This window comes from Rhopilema esculentum, chromosome 9 (assembly GCF_057945365.1).
Source record: "Rhopilema esculentum isolate cy_ngs chromosome 9, ASM5794536v1, whole genome shotgun sequence".
NCBI classification, from domain to species: Eukaryota; Metazoa; Cnidaria; class Scyphozoa; order Rhizostomeae; family Rhizostomatidae; genus Rhopilema; species Rhopilema esculentum.
Genome location: NC_142823.1, coordinates 13272992 through 13284056, shown reverse-complemented (window position 1 = coordinate 13284056; position 11065 = coordinate 13272992). Strand labels below are relative to the sequence as shown.

The window sequence follows — 11065 nt, the reverse complement described above, 5'->3', positions numbered from 1 at the left end:
AATAATACACTCACTTAAAAATGGCAAGGCTTTTGGACCAAACAGTATTTATTTCATTTCACAAAAAAGTGATATAACAAATAAGGCAAATTATAGACCTATCTCTCTATTATCAGTTTTTAGCAAAATCTTTGAAAAACTAATGCATCAGCGACTTTATAATTTTTTAGAACTTCATGAGATTCTTTTTGAGTTGCAATTTGGCTTTTGTAGTGGCCACTCGACTGACCATGCATTGATAAGTTTAACTGAAAGAATAAAATGTACACTTGACTCTAATAAAACTGGATGTGGAATCTTCATAGACTTACAGAAAGCTTTCGATACTGTGAAAAATCTACTGCATCAAATTGGACATCAAATTCTACTGCAAAAACTGAATCATTGTGGTATAAGAGGCATTACTTTAAAGTGGTTTGAGTTTTACCTGACTGACAGATTGCAAATTGTCTCAGTAAATGGATATTCCTCTAATCCTGGAAAAATGACCTGTGGAGTTCCTCAAGGCTCTGTACTAGGACCTTTACTTTTTTTGATTTATATAAATGACTTGCCGAATGTATCCAAAATTCTTTCTTTTTTTTAAAAGCAGATTATTAAAAACAAACTAACTTATAGAATTAATAGAGTATAGTCGTGGCTTGAAATAAACAAACTAGCGCTTAACATTAAGAAAACAAATTTTGTCATATTCTGTTCACCAAGAAAGAAATTCGTTGAAAACATAACTATAAAATTTGGTAAGAAGCCTGTCTCTAGATCTGGCTATGTTAAGTTCCTAGGCCTACTGATGGATAAACATCTTTCCTGAAAATATCATATTTCAGAACTAACTAAGAAACTGTCAAGAACATCTGGTATCCTCATTAAGATCCGACATTTCCTTCCCCTTGATATTTTAAAAAATCTTTACTATTCTATTTTCTCCTCATTTTTTTGCTACGGCTCCACAGCTTGGGGTCTTTCACATGAAACCTTTCTGGAACCTCTCTTCTTACTACAAAAAAAGCTATTGAGGTCTATCTCATTTCACCCCAATAGATCTTCCTTGACACCAATATTTGCCTCACTGTACCATACTCGCATATACGTACAACTGTGCATTAAATTATGCTTTGAAGTTATGATCAACAACATAAAGAAGCATCAAAAAACTATGAAAACGAATGTGAATTACAATGGCATTTATTTGGGAATTCCATTCTCAGTCTTAATTTTCAGGCAGATGAGCATTCTGAAAAAAACACTCATATTCCAACAGGACCAGAAAATAGTATGAATGAAGAATATTAATTATGATGAAAAAACAACTCTTACTCACTCGTGTCACTTCTAAGCTCCTTTCCAGAGATGGTCTTCCTCTGCTACGACTTCTTGGGGGTATCAATGCATTTGAAGATGCATCTGGCTGCATCTGCTATTTTAGAAATGAATAGGAGAAGTGGCATCTGTTCCTTTTTTGGCACACCAAAATGCTTGCAGTGTCTTCTGTACATTAGCCATCCATTAATAGGAGAAGTTGCAAGGATCCAGAAGAATATCTTCATGTTCCATATTTGGCTCTTGTGATCTAAAGAGTACAATGCTCCAAACATGTCAAAACGATTAACTCTTCAAATATCTGCATTTTATAGTTGAACAACAAGTGGTCTTGGGACATTGACAAATTGTCTTTCAGACTTGGAGATACGTCTGACATTATCAATGTTATGTTTCCTTAAAACACGGCCTAGCAAAACGAGAAATGAAAAACAACGCCTCCGATTTTCAGAACACTCAACTTCGAAAATCAAATAAGAAACCATCAGCGTTTCAATGTTTGGCAGTTGGCTTATAAACAATTTCATAAGTATATGCAGACAATATGATCGACCATCTTTCCAATCAACTTGCAATTATAGTTGGAATACCTTTCTTGGATCCAAAAATTGTTACAAGCGGCTTATGATCAGTAACTAACTGAAAGGTATGTCCCATAAAAAATGATGAAATTTCTTCACGCCAAACACTATGCTTAATCCTTTCCTCTCTATTTGCGAATAATTCTTCTATGCGGGTGTTAACGACTTTGACGCATAGGCTATAGGGCGTTCCTCTCCACTTGGCAAAACATGAAACAACACTGCACAAATTCCAGAACCACTTGCAACACAGGCAAGTCCTAAATGCAGGCTAGGTTCGAAATGCACTAGTACTGACTTAGACATCAGATCATCTTTTGAACCATTAAAAGCAACAGATCTTTCGGCAGTCCAGTTTCATGTGATACCTTTCTTCAACAGCTCATTCAAAGGAGCTGCATGAGCAGATAACTGAGGCAAGAATTTGGCAAAATAGACAACCATTGCTAAAAAACTCCTCAGCTCAGTGACATTTTTGGGCTCAGGAATTTCTTTATGGCTTCTATTTTCTTTGGAGATGGATGAATACCTTCACGTGAAATAATATGACAAATTGTAACAACAGAGCCAGTGTCAACTTCCAAAGTAAATCGGTGTCTGTTAATTAAAGATTCAACTTTTGGACATGGTTTCAAACTTTCAGCAACATGATTTGTTTCATTTGAGTCAACAGATAATGTTTCAAAATCCAAGGTTTCTTCTGTAATATGCTTGACTTGGTTCTGCGAGAACTTACGAGGGGCATGAGAGGTCCGGCAGTTTCTTGCGAAATGTCCCTGGTACCATAATAGACCCCTTTCACATTGCATCAACTTAAAATCCAAAACGAGGCTAGAGTTGTTTCGGTGCCGAACATCAGAGATCAACCTCTCTGCATCTATACGTCTTTGAGATATATTATCGCCGTTTTGTAAAAGATTTCCTGCATTGAAGATTTCTCGATATTAACAGTCAAAGAGCTCAAGAAAGTTTTGTTGGCCTACAAAGAGAAGGTCTCAGGTGCCAAGGCTGATCTAATTCTCCGTGCCTATGTGGTTTTTTCGCGATTAGAGCAGCAAGAAATCAGTGCCGTAAGTACATCCGAACCTGTGTTGTTTGGAGAAGACGCTGGGTGTACGTACAAAGCCATCTTATCCTCAAAATGCAGCCATTTGCCGTGGTCTTCAGACCTCAGGGGGACTCTGGGCTTTTCTTTCATTCAGCTATATAGCTATCTGGTAGTAAGAACAATGAAATTTAAGCATATGCACCTGAAAAGTACTGCCTACAAGAAGTTGAAAGCTTTCCAGTTTTTTTTAAGGCTACATCAAGCATTTCTCAGTGGCAAGGGATAATAATTACACTTTTTTGATGTCCGCATGAAAGCTTCTATGACGAATACATTGTACAAGGTCCTTGTCATCCTTTTAAGTACTTCTGGAGATGTTTGCTGTGCAGCTTGTACTTGTCCTGCTGGTGCAGGCCTGGGTCGTTTTGGTAACTGCAATCATGTCAGAGGTGTTCTTTTTGCCTTAGAGGATTTCAACAGAAAAGGTTATCAAGACTGCCCAGAGCCTGTATCATGCACTTCCAGATTATCTGCATGGAATGTTCCAACCTCTTTTGTTGCAGTCTCTCCTGTCTCAATTGATGAAACAGTTATAAAAAGAATAAGATTTTGCAAAGATAATGACAAGTCTAATCAGCCAAAGTATCTTTGCTATGATCCTAGAAGACCTGCTATGATCCGTCAAGTCAATGAGAAAAGCTTTCAAGAGTTACAATCAAAGCTTGCATCCTGCTTATCAAATAGCTGTTTCTTTGCATTTCATTCTCTTGAAAAATCACATTCACCAAACGAGCAATCATTTATCACTGAAACTGTTCCTTCTCTAAACTCACCATTTGCTAATTCTTCTGTTTTGCTAACTGATTTCCAAGCCATCCTCAAAGCTGAAATTCATGTACTATTCTTCTTTTCTTCTGCCAGTACTGACCATGGCAAACTTTATGAGTCACACGTGTGTTCATTATACAGAGCGAAGGTGATTCAAGATGGCTATGATCCATTGATCATTGATGAGCCTGGCTTAACTGTGTGCAAATCTTTTCCTTACCTTGCTGCTTCTTTGGATGGAATTATGAAATTTAAAGAAAATTCTTGGGGACTTGATCAAATGTCCCTTCTCTAAGTACAATTCAACACTTGCTGAAGCTTTGGATGACAATAAATTTTTTTTGACAAAAAAGAAAGATATTCAGTTGAAGATAAGCCATCCTTATTATTATCAAATTCAAGCCCAAATGTTCTGTTCAGGATTGAAGAAAACGGACCTTGTTGTTTGGTTTGGAGATCAAGAGCCCTTATTTGTTCATTCAATTGTTTATGATGAACAGTTTATAAGTTCCTGCCTACCAGCATTGAAATTCTTTTATTGTAGAGCTGTCTTGCCTGAGTACTTTACAAGGCGTGTTAAGCAAGGCTTAAAATTATACTTGCATGGTGGTTGGGAAAATTCCCTAAAGTGTTCAAAGAGAAAAAAGGCAGTTAAAAAACAAATGTGAATCATATTGACATTCCATCTCTTAATTAAGATATTAAGTACAATGAACATCTCACTAAAAGTTATCTCACTGAAAAAGGCTAAAAAGGCTTCTTGTTTAAATATAAAGACTTAAAGATCCAACATGAAATCAGCTTAAATGCACTGTTTAGAAAGGATGGCAAGGACTAATCTGCTATGAACTACAATAATGGCAATAGGACAACAATAGATATGACAAATTGTAGTTAATGCCTAAAAAGGAGGATTGCGTTCAATGTCATTTACCCAATGTCGATAATTTATAATACCTGTTTTTATCATGTCTTCGTATGACCTACTTAGTACTTTTAAATAATAGATACTATTTTACTGATTACTGAAGAATACAAATTTAATTCAGTTATCATTCTTTTAAGGGTTTGTTAAAAGGCAGCAGACTGTGAAAATTTGGTTTGCGACAGGAGCAAGACTTAGTGGCAATACACTATCTAAAATGTGATAGTTCTTGACCCTCCCCATAGCTCTCTCTACATGAATACATGAATTTCGTGAGCCTTTGAAAGGAGGAATATTTAGTGTGACACCAGGTGGTAATATATTGGCGATATCAAAACCTCTGTCTGCCATTACATTGTCACCTGGTTCCAAAAGAGAAAGAAGACCAGAGGAAGATGTTAATTCTTTGTCAGAAACACGACCAAACCAGAGCTTTGATATAAAGGTAATTGCACCATTGGGAGATATACCAATAAGAACTTTCCATATATTATGATGTTTGTATTCTGACCATGTTTGAGACTGTGATCTTAAGGAGGAGGGGACTTCAATGTGTATTTCTGTACAGTCAAGGATAATTCTTGTTGAAGGATAATTTTTAAATTCAGCTGGCAGCATACTCGCAACTAGATCCTTTGACGGATAGGGAAACAAAAGTGGTAATTCATGAAAGAGAAAGTTAATCCAGGTTGGAAAAATTTTTGAGGCATGAACAACAGAGATACCAAATCTGTCAGCAAGATCACTGAGAAACAATCCAACTTTCAAACGCATCAGGACAAAAAGAAATTCATCCAACTGTGACAACCTTCGTTTTGGTCCTCGTTTTTTTGAAGTCAGATTCTGTTCTTGCTCTTGGTCTGTGGAGGTACTGGTGGACTTTGTTCCTCGCCAATAAGACATGTTTTCAAGCTTTGGCTTTAAATATTCAAAAACGGCTTGAAATGAGAAATACGAAGGAAAACCAGTGTAAAACTTTACTGCTGAATCATCATCTTGCAATTTTTCAAAAGAAAATAAGGCTTTCTTTGCAGAACATAGTTGATCATTTAAATCAGCAACTTTTTGAGAGAGTTCCTCAACTTTCTCTTTGAGATTGACGAATTCAACCAACTCTACATCATACTGGTTGCCTTGGGAATATCTGTGCTCGACTGTTGGGAAACTGCCAGGGCCAGGATTTTCAAGGAAAAAAGGCCTGTCAATAAACGAAAGATTTGTTTGCGTCAAAACAGTGTTCTCCATTGAATCCAAGACATTGCTTACAGATTCAGAAACAAGGGAGCTGCGATCCATTTGAGCTTTTCGAGTTGTTTTCGTAGAAGAGGCCTAGCGGTTTCCTTCATGCAATTTAAGTGAAGGCAAGGCGCCACTTCGTAACTTCCAGCGTTGAGGATTCTTCTTTATGTCTGAATCCGTAAAGTGTTCATGGCACAGATAAGTCAATGCAGTAACTCTGAACCCATCCAGGCCATCAACTCGCTTTATTAAATTACACCACTGACGTTTTTCCAGTTTTTTTTAGGAAACTTTAAGAAGCGTAGGCCAGTCGGGGATCCATCGGTCGAATAAAAGAAATTGTAGCAACCAAACGCTGCACACTGCTTTCCTAACGAAGCTCTTTTCTTTACTTGGTGGCTCGACTCATTTGTACTTGTAGACTAATCCATTTTTAACAAATCAAACCGCAAGAAATAACTAATAAATCTCAAGATAAGAATGTTTGGAGTACTTTCACTAAGTGAGTTAGCGTCCAAACAACTTTAGCCTCGTTTTGGTATATAAGTCAATTCAATGTGAAAGGGGTCTATTATAGCATTTCACTGATTTAGTTGCACTCGAAAGATTTCGTCTTTCTTTAGAAACTTCATTTTTTGAGCTTTTGCTTTCTTTCTTCCCGGCCTCAGTGCGTGAACATCAATAGACCCTCTCGCTGCAAAAGTGTTTAATTGATGAACATCCTTCTGTGCAGCTTCGGCAGCTTTCATTATTTCAACGGCTCTCGTGATGGTCAAAACTCCAGTTTCTTGCAATTACCGGCGTTGCCATGCTTCGTTATTCAAGCCAAAAACAAACTGATCCCTTAGCGACTGTAGTAATGGTGTCAAAGCTGCATCTGTAGAAGCTGTAAAATCGCATGTTTTTGCTAATCTTCTCAGTTCTGCTTCATATTCAGCTATGGACTCATTTGGCAAGAAGTCTAGGAGCTCCTCTAATCATTTTCCTTCTGGTTCCTCTGGCGAATAGAGCGTGATCAACTTCTCAAAAGCATTACGTCCGACGAAAAGCAAGAATTGGTCCGTTTTTTCCCTCTCGGCCACTTTTTTCACTCTCCAAAAAAGTTTAACACGCGTCACGTAGCTGTCAAAGTTCTCTTGTTCGTCGTATTCCCCTGGAATTCCAACGTATTGCTCTCTCCGTGGCTGAGAAGCTTGTCCAGGCTGTGCAGGACTATCATCATCAGACATTTTCGAAAGAAAAACTGTGAAGTGCACCAAAATGTTATGTTTCCTTAAAACATGGCCTAGCAAAACGAGGACTTCAAAAAACAAATAAAAACTGTCGTAAACAACTATGCATAAGCATAAAGTCTATTCTTGTTATTCTATTTAAACGGCTAACAATAAAACAATCATCACATCTCCCCTCTTATCTTTGGCGTATCCTTGTCAGACTTGGAGAAACGTCTGACATTATCAAGAGGGGCAATGAACGCATAAATCAATGCCAAATGCACTGCTCTGTTATCATACCATCTTACAACAGTAACACCTGAGTTGAAATCCATTGCTCCACCATTTGAATCTCTGCCTTTCTTTTCAAGATCTTTCTCTGATTTCAACTTGCATTCACGGATCCTATTTGCTCACAATGTGCCAAATGCCCTAATTTTTTTCTCATTCAACTTTACCAATAACTCAAGGTAATTAAAGAATTTTACAAAGAACAGCTTGTAGTTTTGGTCCTTTGGCAAATGATGACAAAGTCTCATAACAACATCAGCTCAATGATACAAAGTCTCATAACAGCATCAGCTCCATGATATCCTAGATTCTCAACAGGCACATGATCTGGATTTTGAGCACCATCCAGTTCAAGATCATAGCAGATCTCATTTCTGGAGAAGATTTAATAGATCGTATTGTGGCCGTGCATTAAATTCGAACTATTAATTAAGAGGGTTGTAAATGAACGATCTCACCAAGCTGTGTTTACAGTGCCTTAGGCCATCGACTCACAGAGAACAAATCAGCTTGGTTTTTCTATTACGTCTTTTCTCCAGCAAAATGAAAACTAACTCTTTACAAAACTAGGTGTATAGACATAAAACGAGTGGAGGCGACAAGGGTGTTGTAGACAATGGAAGGTGTGAATGACAAGATTACAATGGGAAACATGAATACGTTTAACAATGGTCGCTACATAGCTCCCCCCCCCTCCTAGAATGCAAGCTAGGAGAAGCATTGAATAACAAAATTGAATTACTATAAAAATTGCGAAAATGTCAAGTTGAATGGTGTCTGGGGTCAAGGCCAAGATCAGCTGTGGCGAACGTTGGAGAAAGATGTTTTGTGGCGAACGTTGGAGAAAAAGTCCTATTAAAATGCCATTTTCCAAGTTGGTGTCACCGAGGAGTTGATGCATTTGTCACAGCAGTTGGGAAGGTTTTCTATTGCCAAGTTCTTCAGATATGAGCAGTTGGTCGAACCGCTTTTGCTCGGAAGCCGAAGTTCGTTTTATCAGTTCAGACTTCAAAACATCATTAGGATTTCTAGGGGGAGGTGAAATGAGAATGTCTCTTATTTGCTGTGCGATGTCTGGTTGGAGTGAAGATATCAAGTAAGGTGGCGTGATCGAAAATTTGTTGTAGTTTTTTAAAGTTATGCATAAGAAGGTAGTTATGATTTCTTCTAGATGAAAGGTTCAAAATGAGAATGGTTGTTTTCTTTGCTTCAATAATTCAATGCTACCGAATGGCTTCAGTCAGAAGGGCTTGTAGGAATAAGCCTGGTGGCTTTTGCTACATTTGTGGTGAATACACCCTTGCTCCCAACAGAAACTCTGTCACAAATTTCATAAAACGGGCTTATTATGCTTATTTTGGAATGAAATTTGGCGATCAGGATAAGGCTTGGGCGCCTCACATGGTGTGCAAAAGCTGTACGGAGCATCTGCGTCAGTGGACCAAAGGAACACGGAGTTTTTTGAGTTTTGGAATTCCCATGGTTTGGAGGGAACCGTCGAACCATGCAACTGACTGTTACTTTTGTGCCATTGATGCAACTGGCATCAACAGGAAAAACTGGAGCAGCCTTCGGTATCCCAACCTTGAATCAGCACGTCACCCTGTACCCCACTGCGATGAGATTCCAGTTCCTGTCTTTAAGGACCTTCCTGAGACTATAGACAAAGAATTTTCCAGTGATGAAGAATACGAAGAAGAAGAATTCGCACCTGATGATAAGGTCCCCGATCCTTTTTCTCAAAATGAACTTAATGATTTAGTTTGTGATCTCAGCTTGTCAAAGTCCTCAGCTGAACTGTTGGCATCCAGACTGAAGGACAAAAATCTCATCACTGACACTACTCGCATCACATTCTACCGCAGCAGACATCTAGAATACCTCCCTTTCTTCTCTGAAGAGAAGGACTTGGTGTATTGCACTGACATAACACGACTCCTGCACAAACTAGGGGTCGCACAATACGAGCCAAAAAAGTGGAGACTGTTCATTGACAGTTGCTAGCGATCGCTAAAATGTGTTTTGTTGCATAATGGTAAACATTTGTTTTAGAGAAAATACGTTATGATCAGCATGAGTGGTTGATTTGTGTCGACCTGAAAATGGTAAACATTTTGTTGGGACAACAATCTGGGTTTACAAAGTATCCATGTTTTCTGTGTATGTGGGACAGTAGGGACCGAGCAAAACATTACATAAAGAGAGAGTGGCCTGTACGGGAGGAATTGGTGCCCTGCAGAGCAAGGAACATCATCAACGAGCCACTGGTGAACAGAAACAGGATCCTATTCCCACCTCTGCACATCAAACGTGGCTTGATCAAGCAGTTCACAAAAGCTCTGGACAAGGATGTTTCCTGCTTTAAATACTTGTGCCAAGCTTTTCCAGGTTTGACAATAGAGAAATTGGAAGCTGGGATATTTGACGGTCCACAAATTCGTCAGCTCATCAGAGATCCTGAATTTGAAAATTCAATGAGCAAAATGGAGCATAAGGAGTGGAAAACGTTTGTTCATGTTGTGAAGAACTTTCTTGGCAATAATAAGGCCAGAAACTACAAAGAGCTTGTCAATAAAAAGCTCATTCCTAATAAAAACCTTGGATGCAACATGAGCACTACCTGTTCTCGCATTTGGATTGGTTTCCTGAGAATCTTGGATCAATGAGTGACGAGCAGGGGGAAAGATTCCATCAGGATATGAAAGAGATGGAGACCAGGTATCAAGGACGCTGGGATGCAGTTATGATGGCTGATTACTGCTGGACTCTAAAGAGAGACATCCCTGCTGCTGATCATTCCATAACATCAAAGAAGCACAAGTTCAAATCCTGAATTTTGAACAATTATAACTTAACAGAGCTGTTCTTGCATAGATCAAAATACATACTGATCAAGTTTTGGATCATTCATTTCATAAAATCTGCTAGAAATGAATACTTGCTGTCTAAATCCGATTTTGGATCAGAAGACCTAGAATAAATCAACCTTTATAAAAAAGGAACTTTAGTGGAAAAATCAATATTTTCCAATCAAGTTAGCACATAAACCTGACCTGATACAGAAAAACGGAAATCATTTTTGGATTCAGCGATGCAAAATGTTCTAAATCAGATGAAAAATCCTAGACACTTTGAAAAAATTTTTTTTGTAACCCAGTGTAATTGTTGGTGTATCTCCATCTATATGATCTTTCCTTCTTTTTGCCTTTAAAGGTTTCAGTATTATTGCCTTTACCTCCTTGTATAAACTCAGTTTTAGAATTGTCACTGTTTTCCTCATCATCATCTTGATCCTCACTTTCCCCAAAATCCATCTCTGAATCATATGTATCACGAGATGACAGTACAACAACTGAACAACATATTATGCCATTTATCATTGATCCTAAGGAATCTCCAAAGCAAATAAAGGGCAAATGCTCTGCTTGGCCATATGGCCTTTCCAGGCCTGAAAGGGTTCATGTCTATTTTCTCAAAATCCAATAGAAATATATTTGCACAATATACGAGGCTGGAATCAAAATTAATCTGCTTTGCACTTTTAAAGAACTTGCTTTTGCCCTATTGTTGCCTTAATATTTCCTCTCCTGTGCCTTGGTGTCGTGGAGAAACAATGGAA

The 11065-nt window shown here is 38.1% G+C and overlaps 2 protein-coding genes across 2 annotated transcripts; one reads left to right on the top strand and one right to left on the bottom strand.

The window, feature by feature from the left end:
• Positions 1-4837: 4837 nt before the first annotated feature.
• Positions 4838-5998, bottom strand: LOC148959757 (uncharacterized). Its single transcript, XM_089109945.1, has one exon. It carries the CDS (start codon positions 5996-5998, stop codon positions 4838-4840), a length of 1161 nt encoding a protein of 386 aa, XP_088966071.1.
• A 2633-nt stretch (positions 5999-8631) lies between these two features.
• LOC148959756 (uncharacterized) lies at positions 8632-9637 on the top strand. Its single transcript, XM_089109947.1, has one exon. It carries the CDS (start codon positions 8632-8634, stop codon positions 9448-9450), a length of 819 nt encoding a protein of 272 aa, XP_088966073.1. The 3' UTR covers positions 9451-9637.
• The last annotated feature ends 1428 nt before the right edge of the window (positions 9638-11065 follow it).

Bases quoted from the DNA above. Each gene is read 5' to 3' on its own strand.
- LOC148959757 (XM_089109945.1), bottom strand. From the start codon at position 5,998: ATGGATCGCAGCTCCCTTGTTTCTGAATCTGTAAGCAATGTCTTGGAT.
- LOC148959756 (XM_089109947.1), top strand. From the start codon at position 8,632: ATGAGAATGGTTGTTTTCTTTGCTTCAATAATTCAATGCTACCGAATG.